Genomic DNA, 26,533 nt, shown 5'->3' with positions numbered 1-26,533 from the left:
TCTGTCTTGGGTTTCAGTCCTCTTCCCGGGCGATCCACCACCGATCCGAACGTTTTCATCTTTTTCATGATTTATGATACCGCAGTCTTGCTGATTTCATAGCGCTTGGCCACTTCCCGGTGCGTTTGACCGTTATTCATATCACGAACCAGAAATTTATGCGTTCTCCATATTTTACAACTTATTCGAATGTAGACACCTATTTGAATACTCCAGAGCCAAGCCAGTTGTTTATGAAACGTCAAAATACACAAAACAAACAAATTCGAAGGACCTCGCGGTGGAAACTTACCGAAATTATATTGATTTTTGAGTTGGACACTTTATTTTGCCCCTTTTTTTTAGGAACATTAATTGTTTTTTTTCTATCAGAAAAACTTTCTTTTTTTACCAGCGCAACATTAACAAAAATTAAAAAGAACATAATAAATAATATTTTAAAAATGATAACGATGTGTTTTCGGTGAATTTTAACCAGAAAAAAAAGAATTGATAAAAAAATAATTTGGACACTTTATTTTGCCCCTCACTGTATGTACAGCATTTCGCTGCTGCCTTCTACATATTTACATTCCGTTGGAACATTAAAATAATAACATAGAAAATAGAATATAGAAATACCTACTATGTAGGTACCTATTAAAATTTTCCAAGAAGCACATAAATGCAATTGACAGTGTATTCATCGTCAGTAAACGTAAACGTAAGAATTAACTATAACGAAACAAATCAACAACTAAAATGTAACATTTTTTCTTGAGTTTTGCATTCCTGTATATAATCCTAATTATTTTGAAGTATTGCGCGGATTATATACGCCCGAATGTGGACATGTTGGTCCTGCAGTTTTTTTGCAAAATTCCACTCAGATGACTAAATGGCATTATTAGTAACAGCAGTAGCTTATTACCTTTACAAACTGTTTTTCTGTTGTAGGTACAGAAACTCTTAAAGCGTTATTTTTCGTTTCCCGGACATGTAAAACCAGTATTTATTCTAAATTGAATATCGACGTATAGGAAACCTCTGCAGTTCATAGTGTGCAGCTTTACTGTAAACCTATCATTAACCATTATCGCAAAAAATCATATAAAACTACTACCATTTTCATACAAAAAAAAGTTATTCAAAATTCAATGAAAAACAATGCAAACGAGCAAGAAAAACGGGAGAAATAATAATCCTGGGTATAAGCATGTAACCAGCACAAGTAACAGTAATAAAAGCCAATGGCAGGTGGTTTCTCATGCAATAAGTTTATCGTTTTCAGTTTTCTATTTTAAAAAAACTCCAAATATAATTCAAACTCGTGAACAGATTTAAAATTAATATTTTGTTGAATGGTTATTTCTATACTAGAATGTGTGCGTTTGATTCACTTTTTTTGGTAGATTCATTTTTTCTGGTTTACTTTTTTTACTTAATATATAAATAGTCGATCAATCGCTTCATTATAACGAAACCTAATGTTAACCATGTTCAAAAATAAGTTTAACAAACACATTGAGCTCCAACACCATAGCCTAGTACGCGTTAAGTTCTCAACTACAGAACCTAAAGGAAAACTACAAATTCGGTAATTTAATTTTCTCTGCCATACTTTTTCTGTGTTATGTTCATTTTCAAAGTCTTGAATACCGATAACGCGTTAGATTCAGTGTCGAAAACGCTTGGTGTTGGAACTAAATTGCATGGTTCGGTTCGGAAATAGGAAAATAGTGCACTTTTGAGAGTAGAAAACTCGTAGTTGAAAAAAAAAACCCTTGCCAGCGGCTTTTAACTGACTCCGTTTTCTCCCTTTTTTCTTTCTCTTTTCCATTATCCTGCCACTGGGTTCAACCGCATACAAGAAGGATACGCGAGCTCTACTCACATTCCCGCAGGGTTATCATCGGTGTCCTCTTGCTCCTCGACTTCGATATATTCGTCGACCCACTCCTTGAACTCGATATGCGATCACAAGAATCCGGCCGCTCTTGGATCACAAACGGTCGTCCACGCGACGCAGCATCATCACCATGGAGGAATTACAATTCGACACCATCAAATCCAGGACCAGCAGCAGCACTCGTCATCTCTACCAGCCAACTGCTCGCGGCCTGCATCGGCGGCAAGTAGCCGCACTTCTGGATCCATTACCATAGCAAAGGTTGTCAATCCCCTTGGGACTGTCACGACAATAAGTAATGTGGCATCAGAAGACGCGAATCAATCGGCTGAAAATCGTACAGCGCAGGATTGCGAAGTATATATGCATGAAAATTGCGATGAAGCACTGTTTCGACCAGTGGTAACCGTTTGTGGCACCCCGGGAGAAGAACGCGATCGACGTGGCTCGTCACTGGACCGCATCACATCTGGCTGTGACGAAGAACCGGCTGTTCTAATGAGCCGCGAGTTGATTGTTCCGGTTATTGAAGAAAAGAACATGGTTTTATTCAGTAAACCTAAAAAAAGAGATGACGAAAACGTTTCCAGATTCGAGCAACTTTCAACTATCAACAAAAAAAGTAAAAAAGATAAACCCGAAATGATTGAAACGGTTCCCGTAGCCACCGACCGGAAGATGACCGAAGATTTTGTAAACGTTGAAGTTGTCGAACAAAAAACAGAAGTTTCGAAATATAACAACGGGAGTAAAAAGAAAGAAAAGACTCCGCCCGTTTCAGCGCGTAACGATCGGAAGAAAAAGTTAGAACCAGAACCTATCGAAATCATCGAGATAGTCGATCCCATAGCAGAGCTGGAACCAGTGGGAAAGGCATCACAACGCAACAATAAGAAGAAAGAGAATGGCAAGCGAAAGGAGGATAACAAACAGCAGCAGCAAGTTAAAGCGAAATCTCCACCCGCAGAGACAAAACCGACGAAGAATAGCAACGTTAACAGCAATAATGGCAACTCCACAGGCAATACCAGGAAAGAGTCTAAACAAGACAATCGAAAACGTAAAGAAAAAAATCAGGCTCAGTCAGAGAATGTTACAATACAACCGAATGTCTCCAGAGCTTCGTCGGTGGAAATGAAAGTTATTTTACCGGAACAGGAAATAACTGAAAAAACAGTGCAATTCCAAATGCCAGAAGACGAAGAAATGTTGAAGTCGATCTGCGATGAATTTCCTCCATTGGAAGCTTTAAAAATTGACGATTTAGAGCTATTTGGTGAAGCGAATGACCCCGAAAACATGAAAATTATCAAATCAGAAGGTAGCATCCAGGAATCTTTAACGGTTTCCAATGTGATGGAAAGTGATATAACGCGTACGGAACTACGTTGTTGTGATGACATTAATGTTGAATTAGAAGAAGGAATTTCCGTTGAAGAAAGTCAAAGTGTAGTTGAAGAAGATACAGGAGAAGTGAAAATGGAAGTGTCTATGAAAAAGTGTGCAAATGAGGAGGAATTCTACGAATTAACGTCCAAATACGAATTAGAGTTTCCTGATCCTCTTCCACCGTTGGAACCGTTCGAGTGTGAAGAATTTGAAGCTTCGATGTTGGATGAAAAAAAGATTAACATCCAGAAGCCAACAAGCGAAAACCAGACCTTAATTAACTTTGAGAGTCCGGTTCAAGAACAAGCTAAACCGGTGAAGAAGTCGATTTTTGATGACAAGAACATAGTGTTTGCTATGTGTTCGAGCTTGCGTGAAGGTACGCTCGAAGTGCCAACGTCTCAGCAACAAAGCGGTAGCAGAAGTCTGTCAACTTCAATGTTACAGTCTGATGCCAAAAACCTAAAGCAGCAGAATTCAGTGGATGGTCAGGATTCCGATTACAAAAGCCTGGAATTGGAAGTGGATGATAGTGCAATGTACACTTCCCAAATGCCCACATCATCAGCCTCTGATGAAGAGAATTCCAACTCGAACAATGACGACCATGATCATCGAACGACGAAGAAGCCATCCACCGAAGATGAAGATGAAGAGTTGCAACCACTGATCTCGAGCAATAAAACTTCGTCCTCTTCGCTATCGGCTACGGCTTTAAATACCGTAGCCGGTAGCGGACCGATCGACAGTCTTAACAGCTCCATGACCGCTTCCGGCATTGTGGCAGTAGTCGGGAGCCCTGCCAAGACACCAACAATAAAACCAACACTGCCAACAACTGAAGCAAACCAAAGTGATGACAACAGTGACAGGCAGAGCACGGCAACTTCGGCAGTTGGAACGAACGCATCGTCCAAGACAGTCAGCATCCAGAGTAATAACAGCAACAGCAGCAATGGCGGAAACGGAAACGGCAAAAAGAAATCTAAAAAAAAGCGCAAATAATTGGCGGCTCAGCAAATGATGCTCCTAGTGATCACCGCTAGGGTGGTAGTGGCGCTGATCCTGGCATCATTGCTGGCTCTACTCGCGCTGTCTTATCTGCTGGTAGTGCAGTGTTGCTACGCGCTTATGCTATATTTATTGTATTATTTTTAACTAGCAGTCTTTCAATGTGTTTTCCTTAGTTTACTGCGAAAGGACCGCATCATGTCCCGGATATCATAAGACGAACCTTTCCTTTGTTATAAATTATTGTAAAGTTTAGTACCGATGTATAATCAAATCAAAAGTAGACCCACAAGTTGCGGACAGTAAAGTCACATACTAAACGATGAACAGTTAGAAATTTAACAAAATTTTTTTTTTAATTTAGAAAGGTAGCGAAAATCGCCACGATATATTTTTTTAATTTCTGGCAGCCTACAAGTAAAACAACGGATCGTTCAAATAACATGAATTTCTATTGAAGAAATATACAGAATTTATTTTGAGGAATTATTTAGATTGCTGAATAAATTTCAGCATCAAGTTTCAAAAATATTTCTATTATTTATGAATAAACTCTACTTAATTTGCGATTTATCAAGGTTCGACGGTTACGTTCTTTACTTTATAAGAAAAATTGAAAGTTTTCAATTTATTGTGGAAGTTAGAGAAAGCTCTATTGATTTTTTTAAACAGGAATATAAAACATTGTATGTAACAAGTTTATCTCATTGTAGCTACTTTCCGCGAATAAACCGATTTCTGCTATCAATTATTTTTTTTAACTTAAGAATTATGACATAAATAAATTCAGATAAGACGAAGGTTTTCGTGCCATAGTTGATTGTGATTTTTTGCAACGTCTACAACAACAACAACGTATAGTTGCACTTCAAAAAATGATTGAAAAACCATTTTTATTCGAAATTCAGTTTTCATTTATGCCTATTTGAGCACAATTTTAAAATTTATTATTGTTTATGGATTGTAGCTATGGCAAAACTCTGACCGTACACTTAAAATTCATTCTTCTCTACTTGTCCGTAGATAAACCCTCGAGAAAAAGTATTTCTATATGTATGAAAGGGTCATGCAAATTACATCGTTAGTGTTAGCACAGACAATTTTTTCGCGCAAATTAACCTCTTCGTCAAATGATATTCGAAATGCTATAAAAATCAACATAACAAAATTCTTTTCACAAAAATTCTTAATTTCTTTTTAAAATCAGATACGTTTACAACTGCTTGAAAAAATGAAAACATATTTGTTAAAGCTTCAAAAACATATGTTAACGAAATAGAACATAAACCTTCAACTAGAATTATATTTTTGTTGATACATTTTTAGTCACATTTCAAGTATTTTTATATACATGAAAACAAACATCGTTCAAATCGCATAGACTTATAAGGGCATTGTTATAAAATCGGAAAACGCGAATCTTTTCTGTTTGCCAGGTGAATAACGAACATTGACTATTATTACCAACAGCTGTATCAAAAGCACATAAGGCCGGAACAAATTTCAAATCCTTCTTTTGTCACTCGGAGTTGGGGCATCGCGAGGGGGGGGGGGACAATAAAAAATAATGCGAAAAACAAATAAATTGGAATAAATTGCACGGAAGCTTGTATGCAACAAAATTTTATATTATATTGTTGCACAAAACCTATAAATCAAGTAATTTTTTATCGAATAATTCAATGAAATCAAGAAAACAAAACGTGAAATAACTCCCATCTTCTTAAAATTAATTTTTAGTCTTGTAAACTTTCAGATATTGGAATTTTTAAAAGGAATTTACATAAATTACTTCAAACTTTATTTATTTCCCCCTTCAAGTTTTTGGAAATTTCGAAGGGGGGGGGGGGTGACAAAAGAAGAAATTGATATTTGTTCCAGCCTAAATTATTTAGATATTTTTTCGTTCGATCTTTCGGAAGTTTATTATAATTTAACATCGGAAAATTACTGTTTGTAGATGAATTCAGAGTAAGTAATAAATCGAAACAAAAATAAATTACTGTTAAAAGCATTCAATATAAGTTAGGGTAAAATATGGTAAACCCGATTGAGAGCTCAAACGACTGAAAAATAAGAAAATCCGGAAAAAAAGAAGTATAATATTATATAATATAGAAAAAGTCTAGTGCTATATATAAACATATATTTTTCGAAAAGAAAATTCCCGCGATTATTATAAAATGATTGTTTAACTAATTACTAGCGTTTTCCATCGATAGGAAACATGTTTCATCAACAGTCAATCAACTCCATGTAGAATTCATTCGATTCACTTTTCAACAATTTAGAATGTTTTCGAACCAATCGGAAGTGATGAAATTCATTGTTGTTTATATATAATCGAAACACTTCTCCAAATATAAAACACGTCTATTTATAGTTCACGAACGATATTCACCATACGAAGGCTCGACCTGTTTAGTCAAATCTTAGCCTAACGCAACGATCCGATTCAATGTTTTCGAAAAAAATCTAGAAAAGATCAACGTTTCAAGCTGTCATGAAAGCTTCAGATATGAAAAATTGAGAACAGCATATTCAATTGAATCTTTCATCAAATACTTATTTGCTAATGATCTAACGTCAAACTTCTATTTTGTACTAAACATGCGCGCGATTCAAACGAAGAACCATATTCCGCATCAATCGAAATTATATTGCTTTTGATCGCATCTTTTTCTGATTTTTGAATTTGCACAAATTGTTTTACAAGAAAATAATTACTCATAATATAACATCCACATCAAACTCTAGGCTTATTAAACATCCACATTTCAGAAGACAAAAACAACACCAACATTGAGATCAAAGACTACTAACATGTTTCGAAAAGTTTAAGTTTTTAATTACGAAAGTTAAAAACCATACCATCTTGTAAAGTGTTAACAATTGATTATAGCATGAAAAATATTAAAAACTAAGTAACGTAACGCCCCTGATCCCAAATTATTGCGGGGATTTAGCGCACTGCTCTTCTCTCAAGATCTCCTTTTTAGAAATGTTATTATTTAGTTCTACGTTGATTCAAACGGAAAACCTTTTCAAAATGTATGGTTTCCAGTTCAAAATGCAAAAACAGAATGTTTACGATCTAAGGTTACGAGCTTTCACGCTCTTCATAAGTCACAAATGAGGGATCTCAAGCGTGAATTTTTCACCAAACATTGCCGTTAACGTAAACCAAACAATTTGGCTGAAGCTTTTTCGAAAATTTTGATCCCATCGACCATACAGCGAAAAAAAAGTTGTTTAACGAATCCGTACTAGAGTAGCAGTTAATGCCAATAGGAGATTGTTGGCAAACCGGAAGCACGTTTAAAAAATATGTTTGAAAATGAAATAAAACATTATTCCTTACCCCTAAAAAACCAACCGTCGGCAAATGAATAACAACTTCCTGCTTAAAAATCGATCATTGCAAATAAAAAATCTGACTTAAAAGAAAGCTACCCAGGCTACCTATTAAACAAACACTCACAAAATCAATCAGAACGCTAGGTACCGTGATAAGCGTAACTAAAATACTAAACTTGGCGACCACGCTTGAAGCTTACTTACAACACAACTGAACAGAAAATACGAGAATGCAACTAGAAAATATGGAAAAAGGCTAGCGATAAAAGAACGAAACAAGAAAAAAAAAGATTCAAAAATATTACCAAAACAAAGAAAACAAACAAAAAAGCAAAAAATGAACAAAGCAAATTAAAAAAAAAAGAAATGTGATTATTTGTATATTTATCAATGAATGGTTGCAGAGATGAGAGAAATACTAAACAAATAAGTAGTAAAACTAAGGTTAAATTAATTTATATTATTGTAAGTTGATGCTGGAAGATGCATAGAAAACTTTAAAAAAGAGAGAAAAAAATTATGGAAAAAGCAAAAAACTCAGAATAAAAAAAGGAAAATTTAAAAATCCAAAAACTATTTTTTTATTTTAGTTTTGGCGTAGTTTTGTTAAATAATTACGAACAGAATTTGTAGTGGGATCTCGTTAATCACTGTCAAAACTGTTATGTTACTTTGGAACACTGAAAAACAATTTGGCTTCATTTTTTTTTTTTTTTCAAAATTACAGTTTAATTAACACTGAAAGACCTGACTTCGCCCTGTTTTAGTTGCACTTATGTCTGAGTTCAGAGAAAAGTCATAAAGCCACATTTCACACCTTCCATCTCAGGAAGTACTGAACCGATTTTTACTAATGCCATATTCGTTTTCATCTGGTGGAAAGATGGTTGTGCACCAACTGCTGTCATCTTCATATAAAAAAAACGCTTTGACAGCACTTGGTGCACTACCGGTGCACCACCAGAATGAAAACGAATATGGCATAACTTTACACAATGCAGGCAAGCAAAAAGCCCATTTGGGTGGCTCTCCAACAACAAAAAGTGGTGGTTGAGCGAACTGACAGCCACACGCGTCCCTTCAAATGATTTATGATCTAATGATTCCAATTAAAGAGATTGCTAAATATTACCTACATCATAAATTTTTGGTCCTTTATCTTTATTGGAGGGCAAAAAGCCCATGTGAAATAGATTGTTTAAGTCAGGCTTTTAAAAGTGTTGATAAAGAAATTCAGTCATGAGATCCCCACTGACAATATCTGTATATAGAGTTTAAAAAAAAAACGAAAGAAATAATGACTTTTTTCTATTTAAATCCTTACAGATGGTCCAGTTTGTGGAGGCGTCGTTTCTTCTATTAGCGGCAGCACCGCTGGATTAATACTGGGCAGTGCAGGTGTAACCGGCGGGGGAATTTCGCTTACTCACATCGGAATCCAATCGCTGGTTCATCTGGATCAAGAGGACATGAGTAGCAGTAGCTTCAGTTCGGCCAGCCGAGCTTCCCTCGATTTGCAGCAGTCCTCATCCGGGTCACCAACGGCGTCTTACAGTGGTGAAAATTTGCTTCACTTTCATGGCGACTCCAGCGGATCGTTATAATATAGAGCCGGCGGCGGTGCCGGCCCAGGAAGACGTAGCATATCAGTGGCCGTCGTCCGAGCCTCTCCGTCGCCTTGTTCCTCGTCTTCTTCGTCAACAATGTCCACGACCAAGAAGCGAAAAGAGAGGGAGATCGGATTGCGAGAACCGAAAGATATCGGGTCCGGTATCGGTAGGATTGGCGGGAAGCGGGTCACAGATGGAAGAGAAAAACAACCAACCGGGAGGCAACGAGATAGTGAACCAAAATCCCAAGCCATCCCAACGACCAAGGACGACAATGGGAACAATCGGGAGCTTGCGGTTGTGCACAAGCCTGGCGATGTTGGCAGCAGGAGTCCTGGTGATGGTGGCGGCAGTGACGGTAATACTGACAGCGCTGGACGACACGTTGATTTGGTAACAGGAGTTAGTGTTAGGGTTTATCAGTGGGTTCGTGGAATGAACTTTGTTTGCAGACGTAAGGATACACCACAAGAGAAGGGTTGAAGTTTATCTTGACCCGGTTATATACCGCTTGTAGGAAGGGTAAATAATTTTATCTGGGACATTCAGGAATGATTAAAGAAAAAAGACATAAAATTAAGCAAGCATTTGTAAAACACTCTTGAGAAAACAAGGTTTTCACCTTCAAAAGATTCAATTTGAAATGTTTATAAATCAAAGTCCAACGGAAATGCTAAATCTAAACAGCATATTGCGAATCAATTAATCAACATTATTTCCAATTTTTATATAATTCGTGAACATGTTACTATAGTAGTGATGTTCTTCAAATTTAAAATAAGTACAATGAAGTATGTGTATTCAAGTAACATCTCCCATTTTTTGGATTGATATATTTTAAAGGTAAATTTATTATAATATTTCACTTTAACTCTTTATTTCGATTCGGGTATTACCCATATCTAGTGTTTTCTCTCGTTGTTTTACAACAGCTTGCAGAAAAACAAAAACCTTTAGTCGAGACATTTTGAAAAGATTTAATCTTAGATTAGCCAAGCCAGCAGTGAACGAGTGATTGTGAGAAAAAAAACCCACCACTTATCATATTAGTGAAGTCATTTTAGAAAGCATTAAAAGAAACACACTACACTTACACACTGCATATTTAGTACTCTAGTTTTAAAGTTTTTTTTGTCAAATCAAATTCGAATACTAAAAGTAATCAACTCAAGCAACAATAACTATATAATGAATTTATAATCAAAGTCCACAGTCCTCTAGAATAAGATAAAACTTTAAAGCTCCACTAAACATTCTTTTTTATCGCATATACCTATTCAATTCTGTATTTAGCGGAAGAATGCTTGGAAAAGCGAACGAATGTTTTTATGAGGAACGAAGGAAACGATGTGATAAGCGATTGGAAAATCGATAAAATATACTTTCAATTGCAAGACCCCCTCCCCCACCCCTCTCCAGTGAATCGAAAACATATACATGCAGCAGCTGTTACCCGGTACACGAAATTGATTACTTTCTATGAATGCAGAGCAATAGAAAGGCCGCAAGTTCGATACTGTAGGTTAAACAGTGTTCTCTTCCATTTCTTGCTACCAAAAACCCCTGTTGAAGAAGCTGCTTTTGTTAGAGAATACTTTTACAGATGAATTGTTATTTACTTTCTCCAAAGCCTAGCTAGGCTTTATCAGAACACAATAAGATAATTAACTCTCGTGGAGTAACTCAGCCGATACAGAAAGTAAAAAAAAAACAACATTGTCAAGAATAAACGAGGAAAAGTTTAACGAAAGTGTGTGCCATGTAAGACGATTGTGATGGAAAATGGAATTATTTTTGGAGTATGGATAAACATGAGTGATATTCAATAATGACCATAGGTGATAGGTTTTATGATAAGTCTCAACAGAACCGAAAATACAGTTATAACCAACAAAAAGTAGAAACGTTTAGTTGTATTATTCAAATTGGGTACATACGTTACATTTCAAATTATTGTTCAATAGTGGTTTTGTTGGCATTAAAAACATTAAATTTCGTTGTTAGAAAAGCGATATAGATTTTATGCAATGGACATGGTCTTTAAAAAAGCTGAATAGAATGATAAAACAAAGTGCACAGGAAATAGGATTCTGCTATGAAACATTGCAGCACCTTAAACACAGTTTCATATTATGTAATCTTGATTTGAAGCTCCTGGAGTGATAGAATTTATTAAAAAACACAAAGTGAGAGAACATCTATAACTTTTCCAGCGCGAAAAGTAGAAGCTACTATTAATAATATCTGTCAGAAAATTCAAATTGTTTACAATTATTTCTTACTGTTGATTGATAGCAAACGATTCATAATTCTCGAAAAGAAAACACTGCTCAACATAAAGCGTCATTCGTTTCCTACTATTCGCGCGTTAAAAAAAAATAAAGTTCTTTCACCATATTTCAAAAATATTGAATTAAGCAAGAAAATTTTACGTGTCATTGGACGAGGAAAGAACCACATATTGTGACAGGGATGAATGGAAATGAAACGATAAAAGCATTCCAAATTCGAAATACACTAGCCAAAATTTGATTATTTAATCAAAATGCAACATAAAAATAAGTTCTAAATGCGTAACAGTAACCAATCTATTGTAATCGGATTAAATTATCGTAATTTAATAATCGGAGTTTCCAAGCATCTAAGTATATGCTTAAACCTTTCTGTACTGACGATTCCATGTAGCCAGCAACAGTAAACAAGAACATTTGATTGTATTGTATTCTTAAAACATTTGTCAGGGTTTCGGTCCACTGTTGGGAATATTAGTTCTGCAGCCTTCATAGAAAAGGCACAGTTTACAATAACGTCACAAAACAGTTCATAAGCCATTTTATTAACATGTACTATTTTACTAGTCTTATGAACTATACATTCAGCGCCACAATATACAACCATACACGCATTAATTGATCCGAGAATGTGTTTGTTGGGTGAATTCAATAGTTTCAAGTGGAATACTGTAGGAAGCAAATCCTAATTGAAATCCTTAATCCAACCAGGTTGAAATTATTTGGGTTTGGGCAAAGTTATCCAAGTCATAAACGTATATTGAAACAATATATAAAGAATATTGTATACATCCATTTTCTACGTCACTATAGCTACTATTGTAAAAGTTACATACAATACAAGTAAAATAAATATATTTTGAATGTAAAATTGTTTAATTTTTTATACTATTCAGTTCAACCCGTATCTAGGAACGAATTTTTAAAATCCTGCCAACAAATCTAGTGTCACATTAACGCTGATGACATACTTGGACTTGGTTCTGGTGATACTACCAGATACTATACCTATACATTTAGTTTCCATATAAAACTCTCAGAGGGGGATGAATAACGCCCAGGTGTTAAAATCCCAGAAAAAAAAAAACGCTCAGAGTTGACATACTGAAGATTGCGAAATGCTAAGCAGACCATTGTAGAAAAATTAAAAACGAGTTCGGCTCCTTAAAACTTAACGGCATGAGCCGTTTCAAATAAAGGAATTATAAAAAAAAGATTGCGAAATGATCTGAAGACGATTTGTTTTCACCGCGTTTTGCGCACATGATGGTGAAATCCAGCAAAAGAAAGAATATCGTGTAATCAGAACGGCTTACGACGTTGTAGCTTATCACTGCTAATATGCTCTTCTAACAAATTCCACGTAAAAAGTTAAAAAAAAACAAGATTAGAAAAAATTGTAGTACTTACTTCTACAGGTAACCAAATCAATCTCGATATCAGTAACGCTAGTCAGGATTCAAACTTATTGAACAGCGCCATCTGTGGTTATTTTTCATGACACTTTTCAAGAAATTTTTCACGCCACCATCGCGTGCGTCATCTTCGAACCAAACATTTTTCACTTCAAATAGCAAATTACTGTTTATTCCCGGAGTTATTTCTATTAACTTCGAACATGATACTACAACGTTAACTGCACCAATCGATTCCACATAAAATTTAGAATTAAGGTATTTTAAATCCGTATGAGGTATGAATTCACTAACTATTTAGCTTCTTCCGGAACAAAACGCGTTTAAAAGGTTTATAACGAAACAGTGCTCCCAAAACTTCCGGCAGGCTCAAGATTCTTGAGTCAAGAGTGTCAAGAGACGTTCTTATATATTAAGAAAAAACCTTTCTCTGAATGTAAATTTAGTATATATACGTTTTTTGGCAGATGAGCATTAATTTTAAATTTTTCAACTATCACCTTTCCTTTATGTTTTTATTCAAATTTTAAGAGGTTGTAGCAAGAAGCTCTCTGATGGCAGCACACAATGCTGGCACCATCATCGGATGATTTCATCAGCATCATTAAATTCATCAGCCCCATCATCAACCAACCTGGCTGCTATAGAGTATTTCCTGAGACAGATTGTGGTAGGGTAGCTTTTTGTTTTTGTTTTGAAAAATGTAAACACCAACTGGTCGCCATTTTGATCTTTGATGATAAGCACTGTTCAATGCTTTCTTTTAAAAATTTCTTTCATTAAAAGCATCAACATACCTTCATGTCTCAACTTGTTATGAATTTACAATGAATTAAATAACGAATTTATATTCTCCTCACCAAGGTGCGCTTGCAAAACGACTACAATTGCATTGCCAATTGTATTTTGTTATTATCTGGCCATTGAGCATGCGTAATGTTGTTGTTATGTTTACCCTACCATGATATGCCGAGAAAATGTAAACATGAGAAATCAGCTGTTCGTCTGACAAGTGGGGAAATGCCTTATACTCTTTTTCAAAAACATAAACAAACATTTTTCGTTCTATCGTGTCCGCTCCACCGCCCCATGTATGGTATGAGTAGTAGAGGAGTATCATTCGGTTAGCACGTACTTATTTCGCATTTATCTTATCAATTTACAGTATTTACTCCCGAAAAGACACCGCTAAACTGTCGAATCATTGTATTACCTACCGTCTTCGTTTTCGAATTCAGTGTTAGTTAACATTAAACCGGCACTGCGTTTGTACGGAGTTTGTCCACTATCGTCCAAGTAATTCGGTGTTTCCTAATCTTTCGAAAATGAGTTCCAACAAAGATGTCCCTCTACTTGAGTCCTGTATTCCGCTTCCGATTGAAGAAACCAAACTACTGGATGTGGTAGAAAAGGCCAAGGATTGGGCCATCATGCACGGGGCAGCGATGCGTTCTAAAGCCGAATTCAATCCGGACGTGTTACAGGTAGGTTTTCCGGAAAAGTTAAAATTAAACAAACAAATTTTGTTAATATGGGATGGAAATGACGTTGGCAGGAAACAGGCTTTTCATGCGTGTTGTTTTGATGACGAAGTTCGTTGTTTACATCAAGGTTCTTAGATACACTAAATACTAAACACTAAATATATACCCACCTTGGTTTACATAAGTTTATGTACAATGAGGGTGCTCCACCCACACTGTGGGCGGATGTGGGAAAGAAAATTAGTTATGGCCGGGTAAATAAATGCTAAACATATTGGATTTACAAAATTTTCTTTATGTTTGTATCAATTGTTTGTTTTTCAATTTATTGGAATTCCAGTAAGCCAAATATGCAACCAACTGGTATTTCTGAACCGTCACACCAACCTAGCAGAGCACTATCTTCTTTATGTAGGTACATGGGGTAGGGGAGATGGGGGCATAATGGCCACCTTAAGGAAAACGGTTATTTAACCATAGAAAATAGCTATAATATGGAGGTTACATTATTGTTTCGTGTTCAGACACTTGAAAAGCCTATTCCCTAACGGGCTGAAACGTGAAAAACTAGATGAAAACGTTAAAAAATGCATTGTAAAAAAATTTGCCAAAAGCTGAAAACCAGCCACTGTGGAGGCATAATGAGAACCCCCCCTGAGGCAGTATGAGCACCATTAATCAGAGCAAGATGTGCGTTTTTGCCGGGGAATCTAGCAGCGAATTCAATTCGATGAAGTCATGTGAGTCGTAGATTCATCAAACAAAGCAATAACAAAATAATCTAGGTCTGTTTGTAGAATACAAACAATTCACGCACGCTCATACATTAAGTGCTTTGTTCGGAGGATGATGCTACTAGCCGTATAATGTAACAATAAAAAAATCGATCATGAATTGTGAATGGAAAAAAAATCACCTCGAACAGAAATCTAACTCTAGTCTTTTGATTACCTCTCCGACACCTTACCAATAGGCTAAATTGTCAGATGAAAACTAGTCAAGATGTGGCGCTTTAAATCAATTTTATTTTGCTGCTAGATTCTACGGCAGAAAATGCTCATTATGCCTCGATAATATGGTGCTCTATATGCCCCTAGTCAACAAATTTAAGTAAAAACGTGTTTTAAAATTGATAAAAGTGAAAAATCAAAAATTTTATGATGGTAAAAATTGAGAAACAATGTGTACATCATGTTGCAGTGCGTACATTATTGATCAAGGTTATTTTAAGATCATAAGAGCTTATTTCGTGGTGCTCAAAAATTATAATATTTTCGTAACTTTAGAACCAAGCTAGTTTTTTTTAAATATCTCTGTAAAGATGATAAGGAGATTCCTTTTTTTGTGAAAAATTAATACTATAGGAAGTACGAAACAAATCCTCATGAAAATTTATTTAAGAAAATACGCACTTTCGTAGAAAAGCGTAGTTCTCATTATGCCTCGGGTGCTCGTTATGCCCTCATCTCCCCTACAAATAAAGTTATATGTATTTTATAACGTAATTTTGGTAATTTATATACATACCTACATACATTATAATGTTTAAATAATTTAAATTCATAAATGACTGCCAACTTTAAAGAGCTTTCTTCATCTGAAACAAATTAATCAAAATGCAGTACCTGATTATCGATGTATTCTAAATATTGTATTGTACTCCGAAAGCACGTGCTATCTAATTTAAGCATGAATCATGTTTTTTTCTGTATGCTGAGGCTTATCGATGCACCTTATGTATTCGTTCATTGGTTTTGGATTTTTCTATTTATATCTCCAGTTTTACTGGTGTTTTAACTGAAATTCAATAATAATGCCAGTTCAGATGAGCGTTGAGAAGATGGCGCAAAGAAACTACCAGTACCGAATCACGTCATTTGACTCAAATGTATAGCTTATTATCTAAATACTTCAAGAAATGATAATTTTTTATAATCTTTCTCTCACAGTTTGCACCGTTTATCCTCACGCCGAGCTCATTTCCCAGGAAAGAGTTCGAAAAGGCGATCAAGCTTCAACTTACCCTGAACGAGTTGATGCATGCTGTGGCTCACGATTCGGAATTTCTCCGGGACACCCTTAAAAATACCATCAAGGTTGATACGTTTACAGGTTCATTATTCGAGATTTACGAAACCGTTATGAATGAAGGGATCACTCAGGTATTATATTTTATTTATCATCCTTTACCGCTCATACCAATTCACAAAAACAAATCATCATCCATAATGACCACCAAAACTAAGAAATACTCAAACGAAATACGTTCGATTCGCAATTAAATTTAAATTACTGATAAGCTTTGCTAATCTGCATCACCCCATTGAACCACCTTAACGATTGCAATCCTGCAATGTCGCCACATAAAACTTATTGATAAAAAAAAACAAACTATTACAAACAAACAAACCAGCCGATATCGCTGGGCCTTTTACGATCCGATTTGATGCTGGAAACGAGATGCGAAAACGCTTGCCAAGTTCAGTGTAGCCGAGCGAAGCCCTACTGCTGTTGGAAGCAGGTGGAAATCAATGCCATCGCTTCCGGTTTCGGGCACCTGGGACCGGCCAGCAAGGCAGTGCAAAGGTTAACTTCCCTCCCACACATTTGCACCCCGTAGCAACCTTCAAATGAATGTCATTAGAGAGAAGCTGTTTTATCTTATCATTTCTAAACCTACAATCCGTTCGATAGAAGTTGTGCCTGACGTTGATCTTTTGGAACGTTTCATATTCATCCTTATTTTCATGCTACACTCAATATTTAAAACATTTCATTTTCTTTTTTATTTCGTAGTTGTAATTCGTAGATTACTTTCCTCACTAATCGGAAACATTACATACTCATTCACCAGAGTAAAAGTTTTCTTTCTCAGCAGTTCGAATTCTGTCAACTTTGTAATTTTTGCCTATATTTTTTCCAAAAAAAAAACCTAAATAATCAAACACAAAAATGTTTGTGAAATTGATAGAGCTCAACAGCCTGCATGCCATCAAACATGACAAAAACTTATCTTATCTGAATAACCACGCCGCATAACAGCATGTTTTTCTTTTTTTTGGTTAAGTTTTATCGGCTTGTTTAAAATTATTGCGATATTGGGGAGAGTTGTTTCTTGACCGTGCTTGACCAACCGAGAGGCATAATGTCAATTCATCTAAATTCTTTTCCCCGAGAAACTGTATCAACATAGGTAAAATTGACATTAAATCGATCCTACTTCCTTCTTGGTAAGTCGAGAGAAATAATAGGTCTTAATTTTAATGGTTACAAAATTTATGAAAAACGAATAGATAAATTAACACTTTCGAAACCACATTCATGCTAGTCATTGCTCAAATGTTAAGTCGAAACTTTGTTATTTTATCGTAGTTCTGTTTGATGTTTTCCTGTAGATTTGCTTCAACTGTACGATCAATTGTTTTCCTGTTAAGTTTCTTTCAAAATCGTCACCCTAAAAAAAAACAACAGAAACGCATCAGATCAATATATTATACTAAAGCTGTTTTGCATGTGACGGAATAAATTGTATTTTCATATCGTCCAGAATCCTCCATCCGATTGAGTTCGTTAGGTGTGTCTGTGTAATTATAGGGTCGGTTGAATTGCAACCTTTTTTGAATTTCAAAACGCCTATAATCTAATAAGTTTCTTTTTTGGTCAAAACCTTCCTTAATAAATCCTAATTATAAGTTTTAATTTTTTTTGCTTATAATTATATGTATTAGTATTAGTATTAGTATAAGTAATTATTTAATTATTTAATTTAATTCCCTTTTTTCTAAGTGGATCTCTTCAAAGGAAACTTTTTCCACTGAGATTCACTTTTAGTGTTATTTGTTTTGCTTAAAGTTACATTACCTCGCACATTAAATAAAAAAAAATTGAGTTCTCGGCATGAGTAAATTTTGAACGCGATCTTGAATTCTTTTATCTTAGCTGCCAGACGTGCCGAGAACTGATGTGTCCATTACCAGGAGGCTCAAATTGAGTTTTTTGGTGTGGGGGAGTGTGGCGGGCCATTGAAAAAAAAAAAAAAAAAAAACAACGGACTTTTTGCAGATTAAAAAAAAAGATTATACTTGTTTTGGTTGGAGTTTTGTATGGAAAAATGCAAAAATCTGTTCGGAGAATGTCACTTTTTTAATTTTTCTGTAATAATTTATTCCAATATAAAGAGCCGGTAATTTTTCTGGCTACAACTTTGCCGGAGTAAGTAGTTATAGCGCCTCAAACAGAGCAAATGCGAAAAAAACAATTCAACCTGACCTTCGTACACGGAAACGTACACGAGCGTTCGTTGCCCAACAAACCGAGCCTCTCTCACTTGTTACACGTTCCCTTGTTCCTAAAGGCCGCCATACATTACACAAATGCGTGTGCAAATTCGATGATTCAACCACGACTGTTTGTTTCTATGCTCGTCAATACACGGTACAAACATGTTTCCAGCAAACACAAACGATTGCCTAAAAACCCATTTCTGCTATCATGCCTTGAAAGTAGATTTTAATACCATTTTGCACGAATAATTATTTTATTTTCGTAGTATTTGGTTTCACGACATAACTTGACGAACATAACTCCTTAAACTCACTCGGTCCATGGCAACCGTTCTCCAATTTCTCGGACATCCCACATTCGCCAGAACACGCTACACTTGTTGTTTTGCAGGACAGTCGTCCGCCATTCTCGCAACATATCCTGCCCAGCGTATCCGGCCAGCCTTCACCACCTTCTGGATATTGGGTTCGCCGTAGAGTCGCGCGAGCTCGTGGTTTATCCTTCGCCTCTACACTCCGTTCTTCTGCATGCCGCCAAAGATGGTTCTTAACAGTCGTCGCTCGAATACTCCGAGTGTACGCAGGTCATCCTCGAGCAATGCAGTCGAGAAGACTTAGCCCTCGCACTAAGTGTAACCTGTATATGACTTTCAAGCACCACTACTCTGCAACTATCGAGAAAGCTAACCGGATGCTGGGATTTATCTTACGTTTGAGCAAAGAATTCACTGATCCTGTCTGCCTGCGAGCTCTATACTGCTGTTTGGTTCGTTCAACATTAGAATCTGCAAGCCTAGTGTGGTGGCCTTTTGAAGCTGTGTGGATTGCGCGTTTCGAAGCAATTCAAAGAAGATTCGTACGATATGCTCTTCGGGAATTGCCTTGGGAGAACCCTCTTAACCTGCCACCGTATGTTCAGCGTTGTGCCCTACTGGGATTTCACACACTCTCGGATCGTCATGCCATCGGCCAGTCACTGTTCGTGGCGAAGGTTTTACGAAATGAAATCGATTGTTCATGGCTTCTTTCTCGATGTAATATCTATGCCCCTGAAAGAGCTCTGAGAAATCGTGACTGGCTTTCACTAGAATCAAGAAGCACTCGGTATGGAAGTAACGACCCTTTACGTTCCGCAAAAATAAGCTTTCTACGTTTTTATACGCTTTTTGACTTCAATGTATGTACAACAACCTTTAAACGACGGATTGAATCTTATTTAAGTGACGAATTGAGAAATAATAATTAGAAACATCATCGTTCGTGCAATGTAACTTTTATGTAACCTTAAATTAAGTATATCATTAAGACAACTATGTCAGATGGTTTTTAAAACAATAAAACAATAAAACAATATGACGCTCATTAGACCGGTTGTTCTCTACGAGCACGAGACATGGATCGTGCGAGGGCTAAGTCTTCTCGGCCGTAGTTGCTTGTGGAGTCCATAGTAGGCACGACTTCCGGTGTCATTGTCTGCGGTTACGAGTTAGCCGAGATAGACAAAGTCTTCGACTATCTCCAACTCGTCGCCGTCCATCGTGACCTTGTTATAATTGAACAAGCGGAATCGGTCGGTCTCGGATCCGCAGGCCATCATCAACCCAATCCTTCCTGCTTCGAGTTTTAGTTTGCGATAGATCTCCTCCACCGCCGCAGATGATCTTCCGACTATATCAATGTCATCGGCAAAGCAGATAAGTTGACTGGATCTGTTGAAAATCGTGCCCCGCATTTCACCCACCGCTCGTCGAATAACATCTTCTAGCGCCACATCATGCAGGACCCGAAATCCGCACACAGCACTGCGTTCTATCCATCGTCGCCTTGATCAGTCTGGTCAGCTTCCCGGAAAAGCCGTAATCGTCCATGATTTTTCATACCTCGTCACGGTCGATCCTGTAGTTCGCGGCTTTGAAGTCGATGAATAGGTGGTGCGTAAGGACTCGGTGTTCATGGCATTTTTTGTGTAATGTGAAGATCTGGTCCGTCGTTGACCGTCCCTCCATGAATCCGTCCCTCCATCACTCATCGTTGGAAGTGGCCCCTCTACATCGTTGGCTACGCCGCCGGCCTCTTCGTCCATCACCTTCCTACACTCCTCGTCGAATCAGTCGTTCGTTCCACATGACCGAAGACGTTCTCCGCAGGGCTGTTGATGGCTGTCTTGATGGTATCCCAACAGTGCTTCGAGCGTAGTCTTCTGCGACCTCAAGTTGCTTCATTCGTCCGATATTTAACCGAGGCGGGCGTCGGTTTCATATGTTGTTCACTACGGAGAGTTTTGGGCGCATCTTCACCATCACCAGATAGTGGTCTGATTCGGTGTTGGCGCCTCGACAGGATCTGACGTCCATGATGTACGAGAAATGCCGGCTATTTATCAAAACTTGGTCGATCTGTCATTGCGTTTGGTACGGTGATCTCCAAGTGTACTTGTGTGGGAGGCGGTGCTGGAAAAAGGTACTATGTACGGCCATTCGTTTGGAGGCGGCGAAATCTATTAGTCTGAGGCCGTTTTCGTTGGTCAGCTGGTGCGCACTGAACCTTCCAATTGTCGGTTTGAATTTCTGCTACTGGGCGACCTGAGCGTCAAAATCCCCGATAACCATCTTGACGTTTTGGGCAACGGTCGTATTCACGCTCCAGCTGCGGTAGAATTCGTCTTTGTCACCGGTACTTCCGAAGTGAGGGCTGTGCACGTTGATGATGCTGATGTTGAAGAACCGGCCCTTGATTTTCAACCGGCACATTCGTGGGTTGATCGGCCACCACCCGATCAAGCGCTTTTGAAGCTTTCCCATCACTATAAAAGCTGTTCCAAGCTCGTGGGTGTTGCCGCAGCTATGGTAGATGGCATGTCCATCTTGGAACGTTCGTACCGTGGAGCCTTATTATATTATAATTATAGGATTAATTCTAGGTTTCTTGACATTAAGAGGCTATCTCGGCTAACTAATGAACGAGTTGTATTCAATTGAACCGTATCCATCACTCACTCAAAGACCTACCTCAATTTTATTGTTTTTTTTAAGGCTTACCTATCACCTTACAAATCAATGGCATACATTATCTCTTTCTGGTTGAAAATGAAACGAGTCAAGCGATATGAATCTTATTACCTATGATAAATTGACTTATAAGACCTTATTTGGGTGAAGGATTCTGGACAAGGAGATGGAGAACTGATTATGAAGGATTTTAAAATCAACGCATAAAATCGTTTAACATTGGACAAGTCGATAACCCTTGAATAATAATTGTTTGACTAAAACGACGTGATTTTTAACAATAACACTCGCATGAATAAAGTTAATCGATATATGTTGCCGGTAGAATTATTTGATCTGGGATCTTTACAAATACCGTAGAAACTTTGTACCTCAATGCTGTCATCAGTCGTCAGGTCGGATTGTAAAAAGTTTTTAAATAGCTACAGACGTCGGTCGAGTTGTAAGTAAAAAAAACTGGACGTCACCGATTATTAGCTCAGAGGACGAACACCTTTAACTTAAAATCATTACCCAAAGATAATCCGTTTTCGGATGTTATGGTGGCGATCATCTGCTTGATAATAATATCCTTCCCTTTTATCCGGACGCCAACTTGAATCGCGTTGTTTCCAGCCGAACTCGCTAGCTTTACTGCGGTCTGACTATCTGGCCAACTTTATCGATTCGAATGCGATTAAGCAGGTGGAGATCAACACCATCGCCTCCAGTTTCGGCGGTATTTCAACCTATCTGACACCGATGCATAGGTATTCTCTACTTCCTTTGAACCATACATATCTTGTAGTTTTGTAAGCTTTATCGTTTCGATTAGCATTTATTCCTACAATTATTAGCATTTTTTTATTTACGTTTTTTTCTGTTCGACTAGCACAGTTCGGATATGATTTTTCTATTGCACAAATACGTCACTAACGTTTATAGGCTTCATTAATCGCAAGCTTTGTATAAGTTGCTCTCTCTGAAACAATACGCCTGACCCAATCTAAAAAGTTTTTGGTAGTATTTATTGGAGACTTCAATTTCATAAACATTTTTTGTTTTCGATCATGGTGGAGGCTACGACTTCCGTTTTTTCTCCTAAAATTTCAACCACACTAGATTTTCGATCTTCTTCCCGATGACCTATGAATGTAGTATCTATTATAGCGCATGGTTTGTCTGTTTATGATTCGAAAAACATTCGATTAATACCATAATTACAATATATTTTTTCGAAAATTAGTTACATCTTGAACGAACTTGGCCATACTGATAAGCTCGCCAATGTAAGTATAGATCGAAAGGTTGATCTTCGATGAATCCTAAGACCCAAAAATCGCATTTCTAGCTGCCGGAAAATCGTGCATTATCGGGTCTTTGTGATGCTATGGTCGAAGCATGGAAAATTCAGAACCGTCCACAGGCTGCGATTCTATTTGTCATCGAGGACATTACGTACAATATCTGCGATCAACGTTTTCATGAGTTCTACATTAGGGAAACCTATCCGCACATCCAGGTTTTGAGAAGAACCCTCACGCAAATTTCTCAACAGGGTAAACTGGGGACCTCAAAAGAGCTACTTTTAAACGGTCAAGAGGTGTCTGTAATTTATTTCCGGGCTGGGTATGAACCAGGACACTACCATGGTACAGCTGAATGGGATGCCCGACTCCTTATGGAACGATCCGCTGCCATTAAGTGCCCTTCGATACAGTACCATTTGGCTGGAACCAAAAAAGTGCAACAAGCTCTCGCTAAACCAGGAACATTGAAACGCTTCATCTCCAACGACAAGCAAATTGGATTAATCAAAGAAATATTCACCGGACTGTATTCGCTGGACAAAGCGGAAGGCGGGGAGAATGCTATCAAGTTGGCACTCGCCAATCCGGAACGTTACGTGCTGAAACCCCAAAGGGAGGGCGGCGGTAACAATGTCTACGGAGAAGATATTCCTAACGCACTGGCCAAAATGAATGAAGAAGAACTTTCGGCTTGGATTCTGATGGAACGCATCTTTCCGCCACTGTCCCGGGGATACATGGTACGACCTGGATCAACGGAAAAACCGGAAATCGTAGATCTCGTCTCCGAACTCGGCATTTTCGGAACCATCATCGGGTGAGATTCAGTGGCATCTTTTGAGCAATAGTAAAAAATAAAAAAAAAACAATTCTCTGTTTTAGAACCAAGGACAACATTGTGTACAACAAACAGGTGGGCCACATGTTGCGAACGAAACTATCCAGTGCTGATGAGGGTGGCGTTGCGGCCGGATGGGGTGCGCTTGATAGTCCTTATCTGATCGATTGAAGGTGGAGTTAATGGGTTTTTGTTGCGGGCACAGTTAATCAAAATGTCATAGACATTGAGAACATGATTTGAAGAGTTTTATTCATATATTTGTACAATCTATTTTGCAATAATATACCTACTATGAAAACACATCAACGGTTTCTCTGTTTTGAACGATAAAAGAACGAATACCTTTACTACCTACTATCATATCTTGCTGCGTCTTTTCATATTTTTTATTTAGGGTAGTATGAAAAACAGTTGATTCAAAAGTCTACAGTTTCAAACATCGAATAATTTCTAGAAGACCGAAAGAAGATAACTGTTTCTAAATTCATACATTCATAAAAAGCCTATTTTGCAGGTTTTGAGCTTTGAACTAGTAGGGTAAGTGTTCCTAATTGGCATGTGTACCTAATGTTAACATACTGTTCGATTTTGCCTGTTTTTGATGTTATTTTTCACTTATCACAATTATCAAAAAAAAAAAGATAATGTAAAGGATCATGTGAACTTTAATTTTACACACAAATTAGTTTTCTAACTCACAGGATTTATTGGTAAAATCCGGATTGTTTCAAAGTTTGTCCAAATTGTATGGAATTGTTAGCAAAATTCTTAAAAAACACCTGTTTAGAAATAGAAGATTAAAGCTGAATTTGTCAACAGATTTTTTTGAAATTTTTCGTCGGATTGTTTTTTATCATTATTTAGGTAACTAGTATGTTAGAACCATGTTTTTTCGTGTAAAAACTAAATAAAAGCATATGTCCACAATTAGGAACACTATTTTCAATGTGTTCCTTATTATGGACAAAGTCAAAGTTTCCCAAACTATATCAGAGTCATAGAATGTATTTAAAATAAATTTGATTGATAGAATTGTGTTTTAACATAATTTTCAACGATCTGTTAAAATAAACTGTTTTGAGCTAATAAAACAAGATTTTTTTTTACTTCAGTATACTGCCGTTGGAAGCATAATTGTCACATGTTACAAAAAGGCAAAGCGAGAAAAACGCAATCAAAGTTTCACAAAAACAATTTGCTGTTATTGCACAGTTTCGCAATTTTTGTTGACTCCAATGCCGTGGATCTCTGAAGTATGCTCCTATCAAATGAGCCTCGATCAAATTTTTCGAAAATGAACTGTTTTTTTAATGAAAATCGTTGTGTGACATTTATGCCGCGAAATTCTATGAATAGTCGAAAAATGGACGCATATTTGTCACACCACGAACATTTTCCCAGTAGATGTTTGGTTTAGTATTTCGTGTGTGGCTTTTGTGTTTTATTCGTGAATGGAAGCTTAAATTGAAAAAATCATGTCTGAATCGGATTATTTGAAAGCGATTATTATCTGGTGACAAACAAAGTCTTTAACGGGGCGATCAATAAAACAGCACGGAGGAGCAATTTGCGGCAGCTCACTCACTTATCAGGAAGCAACATTTCTTCAACTAATTGTCAGCAGCCGTGCTGAAAATGTCGCAACCACGAGAGAAGCGATACCAGAAGAGGACAATCAATCCGTTTGAAGTGAATACGGTCCTGGGACAAGTTCCAGATGAAGTAACTCTGGCGGAATAGTTCGTAAACATTAAAAACAGACATCACCGGTATTCTGCGAAGTGCGTCAAAATCAAAAACTCAAAGCAAAACCAAAAAAATGGTCTGCTAAAACCACCGACAATCACAAATGGCCATCCTGGCTAATTGTGGACTACAGTTACACGGCGCCGGAAGAGTAATAATTTGACTGATGCAGTGAAGCAGGTACGTTTGCATGCACTCTTCCAAGCGCCAGCAACGAACCCGAAGCAGTTTGCAGAGTTTTTCTTGCACATGCTGGGATGTCGCGAAAACAGTGACCCGCCCCCTCTTTATATCTCCGTGATCCCTTCCCGACTATCAAGAACACGTATGCCAAGTTTGGTGAAATTCTATTAAGACGCTCCAAAGTTATAACACGGTCTTTTCTAGAGTGTGACAAATATGCGTCCAATCGTCTCAGTGTGACAGTTATGCGTCCATTTGTCCCAGTGTGACAAATTGACTTTGAATTTTTCTTGAAATTTCTAGAATAAACTTTATGTTTCGACAAAGAATTTTAATAATACGTATTAAATTATGACGATTGGCATCAAAAAGTGAAAAACGTAGAAATGTCACATGTGACAATTATGCGACCAACGGCAGTATATCTCAAAGCTAAAAATGTTGAAAAAATATTTTCGCCAGGTTGTAAAGAACGCACCCTTCGCGACAGTGAAGGAAACCATCAAGTTACAGAGAGCTTCTCAACGAGAACAGAATCGAAAGGAAAAATTAAAAAAAAAATCTCCATAAAACACGTTGTATACCGTCATTTGGGGCATCATGCAACACTTTTCAACTTCAATGGCTTCTAAAAACCTAATGTCCACTGATAATCGTACCGTTTGTACATCAAAAGTTTTAAAGTTAATGGGACATCAAATTTACGTAGTCAGAAAAATAATTGGTTCCACCAGTTAT

General features: G+C 37.2%; 3 protein-coding genes across 8 annotated transcripts in view; 2 read left to right on the top strand and 1 right to left on the bottom strand.

The window, feature by feature from the left end:
* The window catches only part of LOC129751708 (breast carcinoma-amplified sequence 3 homolog), a 68,123-nt gene extending 59,643 nt beyond the window's left edge, over positions 1–8,480 (top strand). For 4 of the 5 annotated variants that reach the window (XM_055747404.1, XM_055747396.1, XM_055747375.1 and 1 more), the window contains exon 8: positions 1,851–8,480. In XM_055747404.1, the coding sequence (XP_055603379.1) occupies positions 1,851–4,282 (2,432 nt within the window). In that variant the 3' untranslated portion in view covers positions 4,283–8,480. The remainder of the gene's footprint in view (positions 1–1,850) is intronic. The other variant, XM_055747390.1, reaches the window with a different exon arrangement.
* The window catches only part of LOC129751740 (28S ribosomal protein S9, mitochondrial), a 76,434-nt gene extending 63,262 nt beyond the window's left edge, over positions 1–13,172 (bottom strand). The window contains exon 1 of the mRNA XM_055747427.1: positions 12,957–13,172. The gene's annotated coding sequence lies outside the window, so the exon portion shown is untranslated. The remainder of the gene's footprint in view (positions 1–12,956) is intronic.
* An 884-nt stretch (positions 13,173–14,056) lies between these two features.
* LOC129755276 (glutathione synthetase-like) lies at positions 14,057–24,166 on the top strand. Of its 2 annotated transcripts, none has more exons than XM_055751705.1 (6): positions 14,057–14,445; positions 16,395–16,607; positions 22,352–22,485; positions 22,962–23,004; positions 23,067–23,842; positions 23,908–24,166. In XM_055751705.1, the coding sequence occupies exons 1-6, from the start codon at positions 14,287–14,289 to the stop codon at positions 24,032–24,034; spliced, it is 1,452 nt and encodes a 483-aa protein (XP_055607680.1). In that variant the 5' UTR covers positions 14,057–14,286; the 3' UTR covers positions 24,035–24,166. The 2 variants fall into 2 exon arrangements, with proteins under 2 accessions (XP_055607680.1, XP_055607671.1); XM_055751696.1 differs by lacking the exon at positions 22,352–22,485 and adding an exon at positions 16,859–17,031.
* The last annotated feature ends 2,367 nt before the right edge of the window (positions 24,167–26,533 follow it).

The sequence above is a fragment of the Uranotaenia lowii genome, chromosome 1, assembly GCF_029784155.1.
Source record: "Uranotaenia lowii strain MFRU-FL chromosome 1, ASM2978415v1, whole genome shotgun sequence".
NCBI classification, from domain to species: Eukaryota; Metazoa; Arthropoda; class Insecta; order Diptera; family Culicidae; genus Uranotaenia; species Uranotaenia lowii.
Note: the sequence above shows the minus strand (reverse complement) of the source record. Positions and strands in the feature narration are given on the sequence as shown.